General features: G+C 32.8%; 1 protein-coding gene across 3 annotated transcripts in view; it reads right to left on the minus strand.

The window, feature by feature from the left end:
- Positions 1 to 45: 45 nt before the first annotated feature.
- Positions 46 to 12,912, minus strand: part of LOC116343356 (probable serine/threonine-protein kinase DDB_G0282963) — a 79,024-nt gene continuing 66,157 nt past the window's right edge. For all 3 annotated transcript variants that reach the window (XM_031771386.1, XM_031771393.1, XM_031771378.1), the window contains exon 6: positions 46 to 518. In XM_031771386.1, coding sequence (XP_031627246.1) covers positions 309 to 518 — 210 coding nt within the window. In that variant the 3' untranslated portion in view covers positions 46 to 308. The remainder of the gene's footprint in view (positions 519 to 12,912) is intronic.

Below are 12,912 nucleotides of genomic sequence, written 5' to 3' on the forward strand. Positions count from 1 at the left end.
CGTCACGTTACTATCGCTTGATACAGATTCGGGTGCTAGTAACTCTTTTTTTTTGTCGTTTTTATTGCGCTTGGCGCATTACATTTTCTGGGTTGCGCTTGGCGCTTTAATTTTAAATGAAGTTTTCGTATTTCTTCCATATTTTTTTTGTGATTTTTTGTTCAGTAGTTGGGCGAGATTAGAACTTAATGTCTATGGTTTGATAAAACGATGGTTTACATAAAATGGATTGCTTCTCAAATTATTACTCAAAACAAATTATAGAAGAAAAAAAACACAAAATTAGAATAGATTTGATAATCGATGTGTCAAGGCATTGTCATGCTGCCAAACATACGCTTCCCTCGGCTTAACATCAAACTAAATATCACGACGGTCAATAAAAAGAACGCCAAACTAAAGAACGCCAACATAAAACGGCAACGACACCGAAACTTCTTTTCTTGCTGCATTTTGATTCGCAATTGCTCTGCACGTGGAACGTCCAATGTGAAATCCGTTTCGGGACGAGTAGATGGCTAAATAAAACGAAACAAAAAAAAAACAGATGATATTTAAGTTTGATTTTTGTTGTTGTTGTTCAAAATCGAGCTACAAATAATCAAAGAACTATTTCAAGGTGATAATCGTCAGTCAAGTTTCAATTTTGATTGAAAAAAAACAACAAATTGAAAATGAATTCATAAAATAAACGGAGATAAGATATTCGTGCAGAATACCAACTATAGGTCCTAACTCTAGACCTATTTTGACTTAAAACAAAATAGAAATTCCAGAATACACAAATTTTATCGATTCAATATCGTGTTTTCAACTGTTTGTTAATTTTAACCAATCCAAATCAACTAATTTCAGCACAAAACAAACAATATATTTACATAAATTGACTATTAATTTACATATATGAAATTGGAATGGAATGTGCTGTGTGTAGTTATGATTCCTGAATCATATGCATTTCAATGGATATGCAAATTGGCGAATATTTCAACCATGGTACAAACCACCATCAGCAAGAAATTTAATAAAAGCATATTTTTCTTAATATAAAGCGCGGAACGGTCGAATTGATTCGACGGATAATAAAAAAAAGTGGCAAAACATTGAACTCCCAATGTATACAAAGACAAAAGATGACATTGATACGCATCAATAATATGTTTAGTTGTACGTCAAAACAACACTCTTTACGACCACATTACATATATTTTATTAGACAAAGTTGCATTATATATGCCGATTGAATTCTCAACTAAACGAAGTCTTTTCCGTTTTCGTTTCGTCACATTATCGATTCTCACATTTTATGATTCATTTTATAGCCATATAGAATGCGTTGGCATTCCATTCTCGCCACTGTTTTCGCATTCAAAGCGAAATCGTAGAAAACAATTTTTCTTCTCGCATGAATACTTTGCATAACGCAGATCTTTCGGATTCATAATAACTGAGTCAACGCCAAGAACAATTTGTAATCGATTCGTGGAAAAAGGATGAGCTGTCCAAAGAAGATTATTCACTTTTTATATTTGGTGCGCCTTAAAAGTGCCACTTCATGCTAATGCAAATGTTCACGGATGTGAATTTACTATATGACACTTCTCTTTTCCTTTTGCTACGTTTTTATGGAAACGAATGACTAATGCTTGAAAAATAGGAACTAAAATTGATGTTCTTTCGTATAAATTTATTGATTGTTTGATTTTCATTTTTGCTATTCATCATGAATAAAAATATATATCTATTCGTTTTGACAGCGCAGATGTTGAACTCCACATCGAGCTTACCTTCGAATCAGTCGCATCAGGTATGGTAATTGAAATGACACCCATGGTGCTCAGTCGATTCAATAAATAAATAAATAAATTGTTTTAAAGATTAAAAAAATGAATTGTCGATCACCGATCAAGCATTGCACTTTTGGTTGAAAAAATCTTTTTCAAAATTGTTACTATTTTTTTAGTGTAACAAATAGCACGTATTTGTCTTTTTTCTTTTTCGTCGTCGTCGTCGTCTTCGTTGTCGGCGCGAATATTTGCGAATATTGAACGTCTAGGATATTTGTATACAAACACTAATGTCAATGGACGGTAAAATATTTGGTATTTATGGATTGTGGCTTTTGTTAAAAAGTTCGTGTTCACAATTGAATGTGCGCGAGCGCGTGAATAATTTCATTAGCATTTAAATGGATCGCACACAAATACACAACAGTCTAATTGTCGGCAATTATTTTGAAAATATCAAACACCGGTGTTGATATTTTATATGCGCGCACACAGAGGTCCTTTCACAATAAATGATTTTCAACAACTTCTGTTTTTTGTTATTTCTTTTTGTTTGTTTTTTTTTTTTTTTAATTCTAAATTCAATACTTGTTAACTACATTAATCATAATGAACACATTGCTTCAAAATGAAATGCTTATTTATAATAATGAGAGATCAAACGAGTTCAAATGAACAGCAACGGACAAAAAAAATCAAAACAAAACACAAAACGACAGAAAAAAAATGTTCAAATAGAAATGAGTAGAGTCATGATGTCGTGCCTTGACTTGCACAAATCGAACTGTATCGATAAACAAATGTTTGCCTCTTCTTGATTGATCAAAAAAAAAAAAAAAAAAAAAAAACATAGAGCGAAAAAAAACCCGAAGAAGAATTTGCTGAAGAATTTGGAATCATAGAACAAGTGGAGATGGTACGGTTGCGAACCGAAATTACCAATACACGCCGTTGCGTCGCCTAACACACGAAACATTTACATTTTTTTTGTATTCTATCACGGAGATAACAAAGATGAGTAACAAAAAATCCCAAAAAATCAGCAACAAACACAAAAGCAGAGACGAGAAGCGAAATAATGCCAATGCGAACAAATCTGAATTAATTTCATTTTATAAGTATGTTGAACGCGCACCCAACACGGATGCGGCCAAACGCGCTTCTTTATGGTATTCGCTTAATTGTCCTAATGTGTTAAGAGATTTATGTTCATATTCATTGTCTCTCCGCTCACTCTCTCGATCTTTCGCTCTTTTCAGCTTTTTCGGTGTTTTGATTGACTGAATGACAACATTTTTGCATCACAAGTTCACATCTTTTTTTCACTTTGGTTACGATAAGCAGGCGTATGTGCGTTTGTGAATGTGATGAATTGCATGGCGCCCCCACACTCAAAACTGTCCAAAAACCACATTTTACTTGATTATTTTGTTCGACACCATGTACTGCGCTTTTTGTTGTTTTATCATTTTTAAAATTGATTGTTTCAACAAACACACCGATTATTTACCTAATCTATTCCACTTTGAAGAAGAAGAAAAAACAAAAACCATGCGTGTGAATTGCGTTAGATATGTTGTAGTTGTCGCGTGTTCCATGAAGCCGTAAAGAGTTAAACCCACATTTAATCAGGCTTACGCCGTGCGATTCTATGGAATCGAATTTGATCTCCGGTTCTATAAAATAAACTTCGATCGACGATTACATAGAATTTGAACGACATGAGCCAGCAGTCATAATTTGTTATTTGTTTTTTTTTTCGGAAAAAACACGCAAGACAAATGCGATGAACGTTGGTATAAATAAACGTTTAGGCATAGGTTCCATTGAATTGATGATAAGATATTAATGTATTCAAACATATGCGAATCAACGTAACCGGCATTCAACTGCCACTCACAAGAATTCGTTTCTTCTTCTTTTTTTTAAATGACATCACAGAACCACAGCTGATACGTTTAATATGTTTGTTCTGCTGGTTTTAAGTTCCATTTCTCGGGCTTCTTTTATTCGGCCAGCTTCTTTCAAAAATTGTTTTTATTTTTCGTTCCGTGTATTGCTTTTTTCTTCCATGAATTGTTTCATGTATTGAATGTTGTTGTTTTTTATGAGAATATGATTCTTTTTACGCGATTCGAATGACCGATCTGATCGGTACATATCTGCGAGTTGTGGTTTAATGGAGCTCATTTTCTTATTATTTTACGTTCTTTAGTCTTTCAATTTTTAACGATGATAGCATTAGTATGTGTATGTGTGTGATGTGAACCAGGATATGCATACCGATTCGATCCGAATGTTTTTTTTTTACATCTAAACAGGATCAATTTGCAATTTATTTTCTACATGGAACGAACAAAGCATCACCGCAAAAAAAATTGTGGCATAATTTAATATGTGCTCTGCTGTTGGCATCGTCATCGTACATTCGCTCACCGATATAATTATCGGTCTACAAAGTTTTTGCTGAAAAATGCTTCTACACATCGTAAAGAATGTTCTCATTTTACAAATTCTGCTTGCGGTTGCAATTCAAAGTCTATAAAAGCGTTTTCGGTCTCCTTTTAATTTTCGACGTCTTTTTCGTATCAAATTCGTTCAATCTTTTCGAATCCGTTTGCGTTTTGTTCACTGATTTTCATGCCCGGGGTTTTTCCTCAACGATTGATTGCTTTATTTGATCAATAACAAACAAAAATAACAATCACATAATTATAAGGAACATGACGAGCGACGGCAGCAAAGAAAAAAAATAACATTTGCAGTAATGCGGAACTACAAAATTATAAGAACAAGAAATACAGACGACGCGCCGATCTCATCAATTTAATTAGAGTTAAATAATCGCACCATAGAACCGTTTTAGGCCGTTCATGGGTTTAAGATGCGAATAATTAGCGAAAATGTCATCATTCAACATTGATGGCTTTTAATTAGTCGATGGTAATTTTTTTACGGCTTATTTTTTTTTTAAAGCACTTTAATTAGAAGACTCAAATGGTGAACATGTGATTCGAATAATGTGGTTCGCCAGGTTTCTCTGAATTTGCTACGGTATTCAGTCAGCATTGGTGTGTGTATGTGTGTGTATGAATTCAGCATTTGATACATACAATGCAGTCGAGTAATTTGGTTTGAATAAACGGATGACATTCGATTGAATGTATTTAGAAACAAAAGGAATTGATGGTGGCTGTCTTCTAAATATTGCTATTTGCATTTTGGATGAAAGCCATTTTGGGTATCTTTTTTATGACTGCAATAATTTATGGTTTATTATGTCTGTCGATATAACGTCGATGACTTTCGTTGGAATAAATTCACATGGTTCGCCAACCAAAATTGCAAAAGAATCAAGAACATTCTTTTGCTTTACTTTTTTTTCATCGTGTGTGCTTTTGTTCAGAGCATCGGTTTTTTATAGCTCCAGTTGAATAATTGACTTTTGGTTTTTGATTTGCATAAAAAAAAACAAGTGGCCATAAAAGAAATAGATAGAGAAATATTATAGCGAAGCAAAGAATGAGAAAAATAGCACCGGTCAGTCACATAAATGGATGATCATAATTTTTTATTTCTCTCTTTTGACATGGATAAAATATGTGTAACGGATAGTAATTACATGCATGGCTTAAATCTTCAATTGTCATCTCTTGTTTAAAACGTGACTTCTCGGACAACAAGATCAGAGAATAAATTATTCTCATCCACCCATTGGATGGGTTATCATCGTATCCGGGTTCTTAAAATAGTTTTGTAGTTTTGCCCTATTAAATTGCACATGCGATTTTAGTTTAAAATTCCAAACAAAGAAAATTCATCTGCCCATATTCTTAAGACATTTTACATTACGGTCGGGACTTGTTGTGTGTTTTTTTAATTCATACTGAAATTGGTCGTGCAGCAAGTCGCAATTTTACATTTTTGTGTATTCGATTTTGTCTTGCAAGTCTGCGAACTGATTATTACACCTTACCACAACGTACGTGTCTTTGGTTATCTGAATCCGATGCCGAAACTGATGTAAAAGATCAAGAAATCATGATTACATTTTAAGTAACATTTTAAATGAACCGTATAAAATTGTTTTTGTTTTCTGCTACATAGCTTAATTGATTGCATTTTTTTCCAACTCCATTTATTGTATACGGTTGTGTTGTGTGTTTCGACGGTATAACTTGTTTTATGTTATTGCTTTACATTTGGCGCGAGAAAAAAATAACACACACACACATATATACATACATACAACCATTGCGCGTGCATGTTGTATGTGTTTCTTCATTTTCATCACCTTTTTTCTGTTCTGGTTCAAGTTTTCATGAAATCAAATGAATAAATATATGCAATCGTGCTCGTTTGATTCGATTGATGCAACCGGGAAACAGAAATTATTTCGCTTGATTTACATGCTCAAATGTTGAGATTTTTTCTGCATGAATTGCAACATTTTCTTCACCAACGATAATAAAGTTTCTTTTTACTTGTTTTTTTTATTGCGTTCCTTTTTTTCCCGAAGTGGTTCTTCTACGTCAAGTTTTCATACGCACTAGGAATCATCAATTTATTTATTTGAATATGCACATAAGACTCACTTTTTCACCAACACATTTGATATCCAGCATAAATGTTTGTTCGAAAAATAAGATGCAATGTGCCAAAAATATCCACTTATCACATATGGCAAAGGTAATCAAACCGAAAAAAAATAGTGTACTTTTAACAAACTATCTCTATTTCTGTATATCAAAATGAATTTTAATGAAATTTGATAATAAACAAGTGAAAAAAAAAACTATCAAAGTCTGATCTGTCTGCGGAAGATACAACAATTAATTTGTAACTTTGATAAGGTTATTTAAAAAAGAAGCTATAATTAAATCGAGAAAAAGATGAAGAGTTAATGGGATTCGATTTCAAAGAACAAGTTCAGTTGGCGGAAAAAAATGTGATTCTTTTCTAGCTCGATTTCTTATTTAACAAATTGATATGAGAAGGTGTGACGATGGCGACTAGGATAACTAGTCGCTTCTTTTTTTCCATTTGAATCAATTGATTCGTGACCATTCGTCAAAATGTGAATAATAAATTAGACAAATTTAACAATTCAAAGTTATTAATAATGAAGAATGATCCATTGAAAACCCCTGGTCATCATTATGTTGTTTGATATGTGTCTATTTTGAAATTAGCGATCCATTCCATCTATAATCCGATCGCAGTTAGTGATCGTGCATTTAACATTTTTAACCCGGATTTTCGGTGAAGATAACATGGTCATCAATTTAATAACAAATCATACTAAAAATAACAAGATTCACTAATTTTGGCTCAATCCATTTTTTTGGGCCGTAATTTACTGTTTGTTTTGTCGAAGCGGCGTCTCTTGTATGTCGTGTGTATGTGATTATTGATCACGTCATTTTAATTGTATTACTTTTGTGACTTTTTTAATTATGAATTATGTATAGATGCCATAAAATCGGATTCTAATTTATGGGTAATCGATGGAGAAAAAAAGAATCATCGGCCAAAACAAACACTTTTACGGACACACGACACGAGTCATTAACAGTTGATTCTTTCGTTTATTGTAAATGTTATGTGTGATGGCTGATGGCACAACAAGCAAAATCGTTTTTTGATGAATAAAAAATGTTATAAATGAGAATTTGTAATGGACCGCATGCCGATATTCAGCCAATAGCAATGGTGTGAAATAAAAATTTGTCACATTTAGCGATGCTAAGAGAGAGAGAGAGAGAGAGAGAGAGAGAGAGAGAGAGAGAGAGAGAGCAAAAAGATTCGTAACATCAAAATCAATCATTTGGATTTTAAAAATTATACGTTTTTACGTAGTCGATTAAAAAAACAATATTATTAAAAATGCCTGCAGATATTTTTGGAAAGAAAGTCAACATCAAGTGCGAAAAAAAAAATTAATATAACACCACTCAATTTTGCTGCTGATTAAATATAAATAATGTGTCGATTCAAAGCGAACCGGCAACTCGTTTAAATCTGTGCCTTTGCTTTCTTATTTTTATTCTCTCTTCTGAGAAAGGGACAGATTCTCAGATATCAAGAGAGTATATCTCAATGTTGAACTTGGCGGCTCCCTTCCGAAAAAAACCCAAATAAATCGAATTAAGAATACCGTTGTTGTAGGTTTTCTTTTAAATGGCTATTTTAGGCCGATGTTTAAATGACGCAATCATCAAAACAAGCAGCTTAGTGTCTTTGGCTTGAAATCAACGACGATGACGTTGTCTACACCGACTCAAAAAGCGGGGTGAAAGTTATTAATCATAATTATTATATAATTGTGTTATGACTTAAGGTGTCTAACGGATCCGTTTCCGATTTCAGCTTATAACACCTGAGGCACAAACACACTCGTAATGGGTGTAGGCGATTCGCAGAAATTCTTTTCGTTGTTAATTTTTCAAATGAAAATTTACTCAATAACGGTGTGTATAATCTCTCCATTGGTTATGAGATCGAAAATAAAACAAACGAATGAATTGAGAAAGTCTCAATATGAAAAAGGGCTTTTTTGTTCGTAAAATGAAATTCATCACATTCTAGTTGAGTGTTAACAAAACATCATGCTGTTGTTAAACATAATTAATCGATTTCAAAAATATAATTACTTTCTCAATATGTTGATCACGACACTTTTATGGAAACGTAAACGATCTTCGCAGCAATCATGTAGCTGGACGATAATCTATCCCTTTCATTTTGATTTGGTTGCTTTTTATTGTTCATACGTATTTTTTTTTCTTGCTCGATCGTGCGACACGATTCACTTCTTGGCAAAGAAACATGAAATTTGCATGCGAATATCACATTAGTTTTCAACTAACGATATGAATTATCGGCAAGGAGACAGACAGACAGACAGACGACTATGAAAAAACCTATTCGAAATCAGTCGCAAAATTAATTGATTACCTGATTCGATTTGTGGTCGTGTATTTTTAGACAACAAAGAACCCAAGTTTCAAAGAGAAATTTATGCCGGAACGACATTAACTGAAAATATTATAAAAAAACAACAACAAAAAATAACTGCGACGTCGAAATGAACGCGCCGACGTTTGCTCACAAACAATAATATTGAAATTGATTTCGATCCGAACACAAGATAGAGACATAGCTCTCTCGCATAATCCGCATTTTATTTTATCAAATCATGAGTTTTATGATTAATTTATAACATTTCGTTTTTGACTTAGATTTCTCTTGGTTTTATGCAGCAACAACACCAGCCACCAATCCGATTAAAGTAATGGCACCGTTGAATACACACACAATCGATTGGTTTTTTGTTCGATCTGTCCTGCGAAAATTGACTTCAAATTAACGTTGTGACGGCAAAACTTATTTTAATGAGCCACTCTAATGATAATTTATTTACAATTAGATTCTGCTTAAATAATGCAAAGAAATGATGTTTTTCCCCCTGTGTGCTGAATAAATGCTTCAGGCTGATAAAAAAGAAGTGTTTAGGCGATAAAATTAAAACGACCATATGCATCTCAAAAATCGAATATTTTTGGCTCGCACACTCGTTCAGTTTAGAAAGATGCGGCATTGCGATGCGTGTTTCAGTTTATCGAATCTTGTTTAATGGGTCAAAGTCGACGGCCAAGTGCGTACTATATCGTTTATGAATGTCAACAATGTCGGTGACAATTCTTTCTCTCTGTCATTCGTATTTGCGGCCAAGAAAAGCGAACGAGAAACCGATATTAAAAAAAAATCAAAATTTTTACTCGCCGATCGTTCACACACTGTGTGTTCGTATATGCATATGCACGCATATTGTTGTTGTTGTGGTTGTTGCTGCTGCTGCAAACAATTCATTGTTTACTTTTTTATCTTCATACATTTCGTTTGCATAATTATCGGTTTTTTTTAATACATTTTTGAGTATACGTTTTCCACTGGCATGGTAAACACCTCTTCTGGTACTTAGTTTCGAATCTCAATGCATGCATGTACTCATTCACTTAAGCAAAAAGGTATGGCGATTGGTTTTTGGGTAAAAAATGCGGATGATATTCGGATTTTTTTTCGGTATTCACATAAAAACAGGTTTGTTGTGTCAAATTCATGACTTTTCTATATAGACTCAACACTATTTTCACACTTAGTTCCAACGAATCTTTATTGGAGGGTTGAATTTGCATAATAAAATGATGGCGATGTGAAATATAAGCGCGCAAAATGAATCTTTGCAACAAAAAAAAATGTTGGAGTCGGCCAAATTCATCCGAATCATTAAATTTCAACAAGTACTAATCAACAACAAAAATCGCAGCGATAGATGATTTCGTTTCTGCAAAAAAAAAAAAACACTCTGAGGTTGAGTGTGTGTACAGGTACACGAATTTCAAATTAAGCCATAAAATAAAATATCTGCATTTTACAATATTGTGTTTTTTTTACTTGGCATGATCATAATCGGCGGATGGATCATATCGATGTAACGACCCAGCACTGTGCGTTTAAAACATGTTTGCGCGAAAATGATTGCGACGAACTTTGTTGGTAATTTAAAAACAAATATCCAGATGTAGGAGTGTCGAAAAAGAACATTTCAACCGTTAAAACACTTAACAAAATACAAAATTCGCAATTGCGAACATTATTCCGGTGTGTGTGTGCTCATGTTTGATGATTTACGGTTAACGTCCTTCAAAAATTAGATGCTATGCATTCAAAATTCGTGTTATGTGATGCTCATTTTGTGTTTCTTCGTTTGCCATGTACAATGATTCAGCGCATAAATCTTCAACATATTGCAATAATATGGAGAAAAATAAACTGAAGTGTTTTTAAACTCGAACTCTATGCCGATGCGAATTAAGCACACACACACCCATATACACATTTCCGAAATTCTCGACGAGTCTTAAGTCTACGCTTTAACCAGAGTCATAAAATCGGCCAGTTTTTTGTGTTATTTCGTTCTGGTTCATAGTCGTTTAGATGCGCGAAAGTGATAACATTCTTTAATTGCAGAAAAATGCATTACCATAGCTGCCGTTCGTTTTGGTCATTGTAATTGTTTGTTGTGTGCGCGATTTTTTGTACAGATCTTGAAACAAAAAAGGGATATTATGCAAATGCACATTGAAATGTGCTCTCATGATTGCAACGGTTTTCCCAGACTCAACGAATTCCCAGAGTTGAAACGTTTTCATTGCTTTAGATCATATGATAGGCAAAGGAAAAAGCGCGGTAAGCAAAGTAACCAAATTTCATAATGCTACTGTTTATAGCTTCTGTTATTCGCATCGTTCGACTAAAAGAATGTGAACATATATAATATTGCTTGACAATATGGAAATGGCTTAAGCCTTCAGGAGGTCTCTGCCATGGTTCAACCGTGGCATTTTTTTATGCTTTTTTCTCTGTTTTTCGCATATTTTCTATCAAAACAATCAAACATTCCAAGCGCCATCGAACATATTACACATAGACGCGCGCACAAACCTCACATTCCAAAAACGTACGTCAACAACAAAAAAGAAAATATTTTTTTTCTAGGATACAAGGTTTTAATTTACATGCAGAATAATCTGTTCCATATTGTGCTGATTTTTTGATAAAAAGGCAAATATGTTCGATGTAGGTAAAACAAACTGATTGATTTCAGATGTGATTAATCGCCGGTCATTGAAGCGGGCTCCTCTTTTGATCTTATTGTAAATTATGTTAATGATTTTATCGTTAAATTAGCCATTTAATTTATTCATAACTGAAAAGAAGAAGATTTGACATCGTTTTTCTATTTATTATTGCAAATGTTGTAGACTGGTTGGATTGGCGCTTGGCTTTTTCAAAAAATGCGAAAAATTCAAAAGCCTTTCTTCAATTTCTTTGGAAAATAACAAGTGGATGGCTCTAAGAAGAGACACATTGCGAATGGTTTACATTAATGCCATCTGTTGGCTAGGGGATATCCATGCGAATTAGAATTAGCACATTAGCAAAAAAATAGGGAAATTTACATGAAGAAAATAGCAAAATTAGCAATAAATAGCAGAATTAGCACTGTACACGTATATACTTTAGTAAGCATTTATTCTTGAATATATTGAAATAATTAATTAAAATAAAATTCACAAAACAAACGAATTGAATAGTGTTGAACTAAAATGTATCAAAATATGTAGTTAAATACGCTTTTTCACATTTTTAAATAAAAATATATTCAATGGCACGTAACCAAGCACGTTTCATCTGTATTAACTACAATTTACGAATTGCAATCGGAAATGTAGATTTGATGACAGATTTCTTACTGAAAACGTATACGCTAGTGCCTGCTTCAAATATACACGTTGAAAGTGTCAACTTGAAACATTTACGTAAACACATTTCAGTTATTCGATCATGCTGTCAATCTTACGTATGCAATATTTTTGACGTACTAGAGAAATTAGCAAAAAATAGCAGTATTAGAACAAACTAGTAGAAATACTAGCAGAATTAGTGAAAATTAGAGAGAAATAGCGTTTATTATTATAAATTATTCGATCTGCAATTCACGGTTATCCCCTAGTGGGAGAGATTGTGACATTTTTGACGTAATGTATTTTACGTATTTATGTTTTTGGCAAGTCATTTGTCAATTTGGAACGTCCTGTTTCAATATCAATCAAATCACCAACCCATTTGTTAGGTTACATAAAATATTTAAAAACAAACATAAAACAATACACAGCTTTTGGTAAAAAACAAAATAAAGAGATAAAATAAACTTAAAGAATAAATTACTGATAAAAAATATATCAGTCTAATATTTATTTCTCACCATTTTTATAACGCTATTTACAGCGACTTCAAAATGCGAAAAATGACGAAATGTCATAAATCTAAATTGACAAATGACTTGTCAAAAACATGAATACGTAAAATACATTACGTAAATTTGGTTGGAGACGTCGGAGAAAAATAATATTTCATCATTTTCATCATAAAAAAAAATATAGTTTTGTTCAAAAATTCAAATAAAATCAAATTTAAAAAATATATTATTATTATAAAGGAAAAATATATTACTTAAAATAAAAATAAATAATAAATATGTGCATTTGTGTTACGTTAC

The sequence above is a fragment of the Contarinia nasturtii genome, unplaced genomic scaffold, assembly GCF_009176525.2.
Source record: "Contarinia nasturtii isolate CC-2019 unplaced genomic scaffold, AAFC_CNas_1.1 Cnas_scaffold_129, whole genome shotgun sequence".
NCBI classification, from domain to species: Eukaryota; Metazoa; Arthropoda; class Insecta; order Diptera; family Cecidomyiidae; genus Contarinia; species Contarinia nasturtii.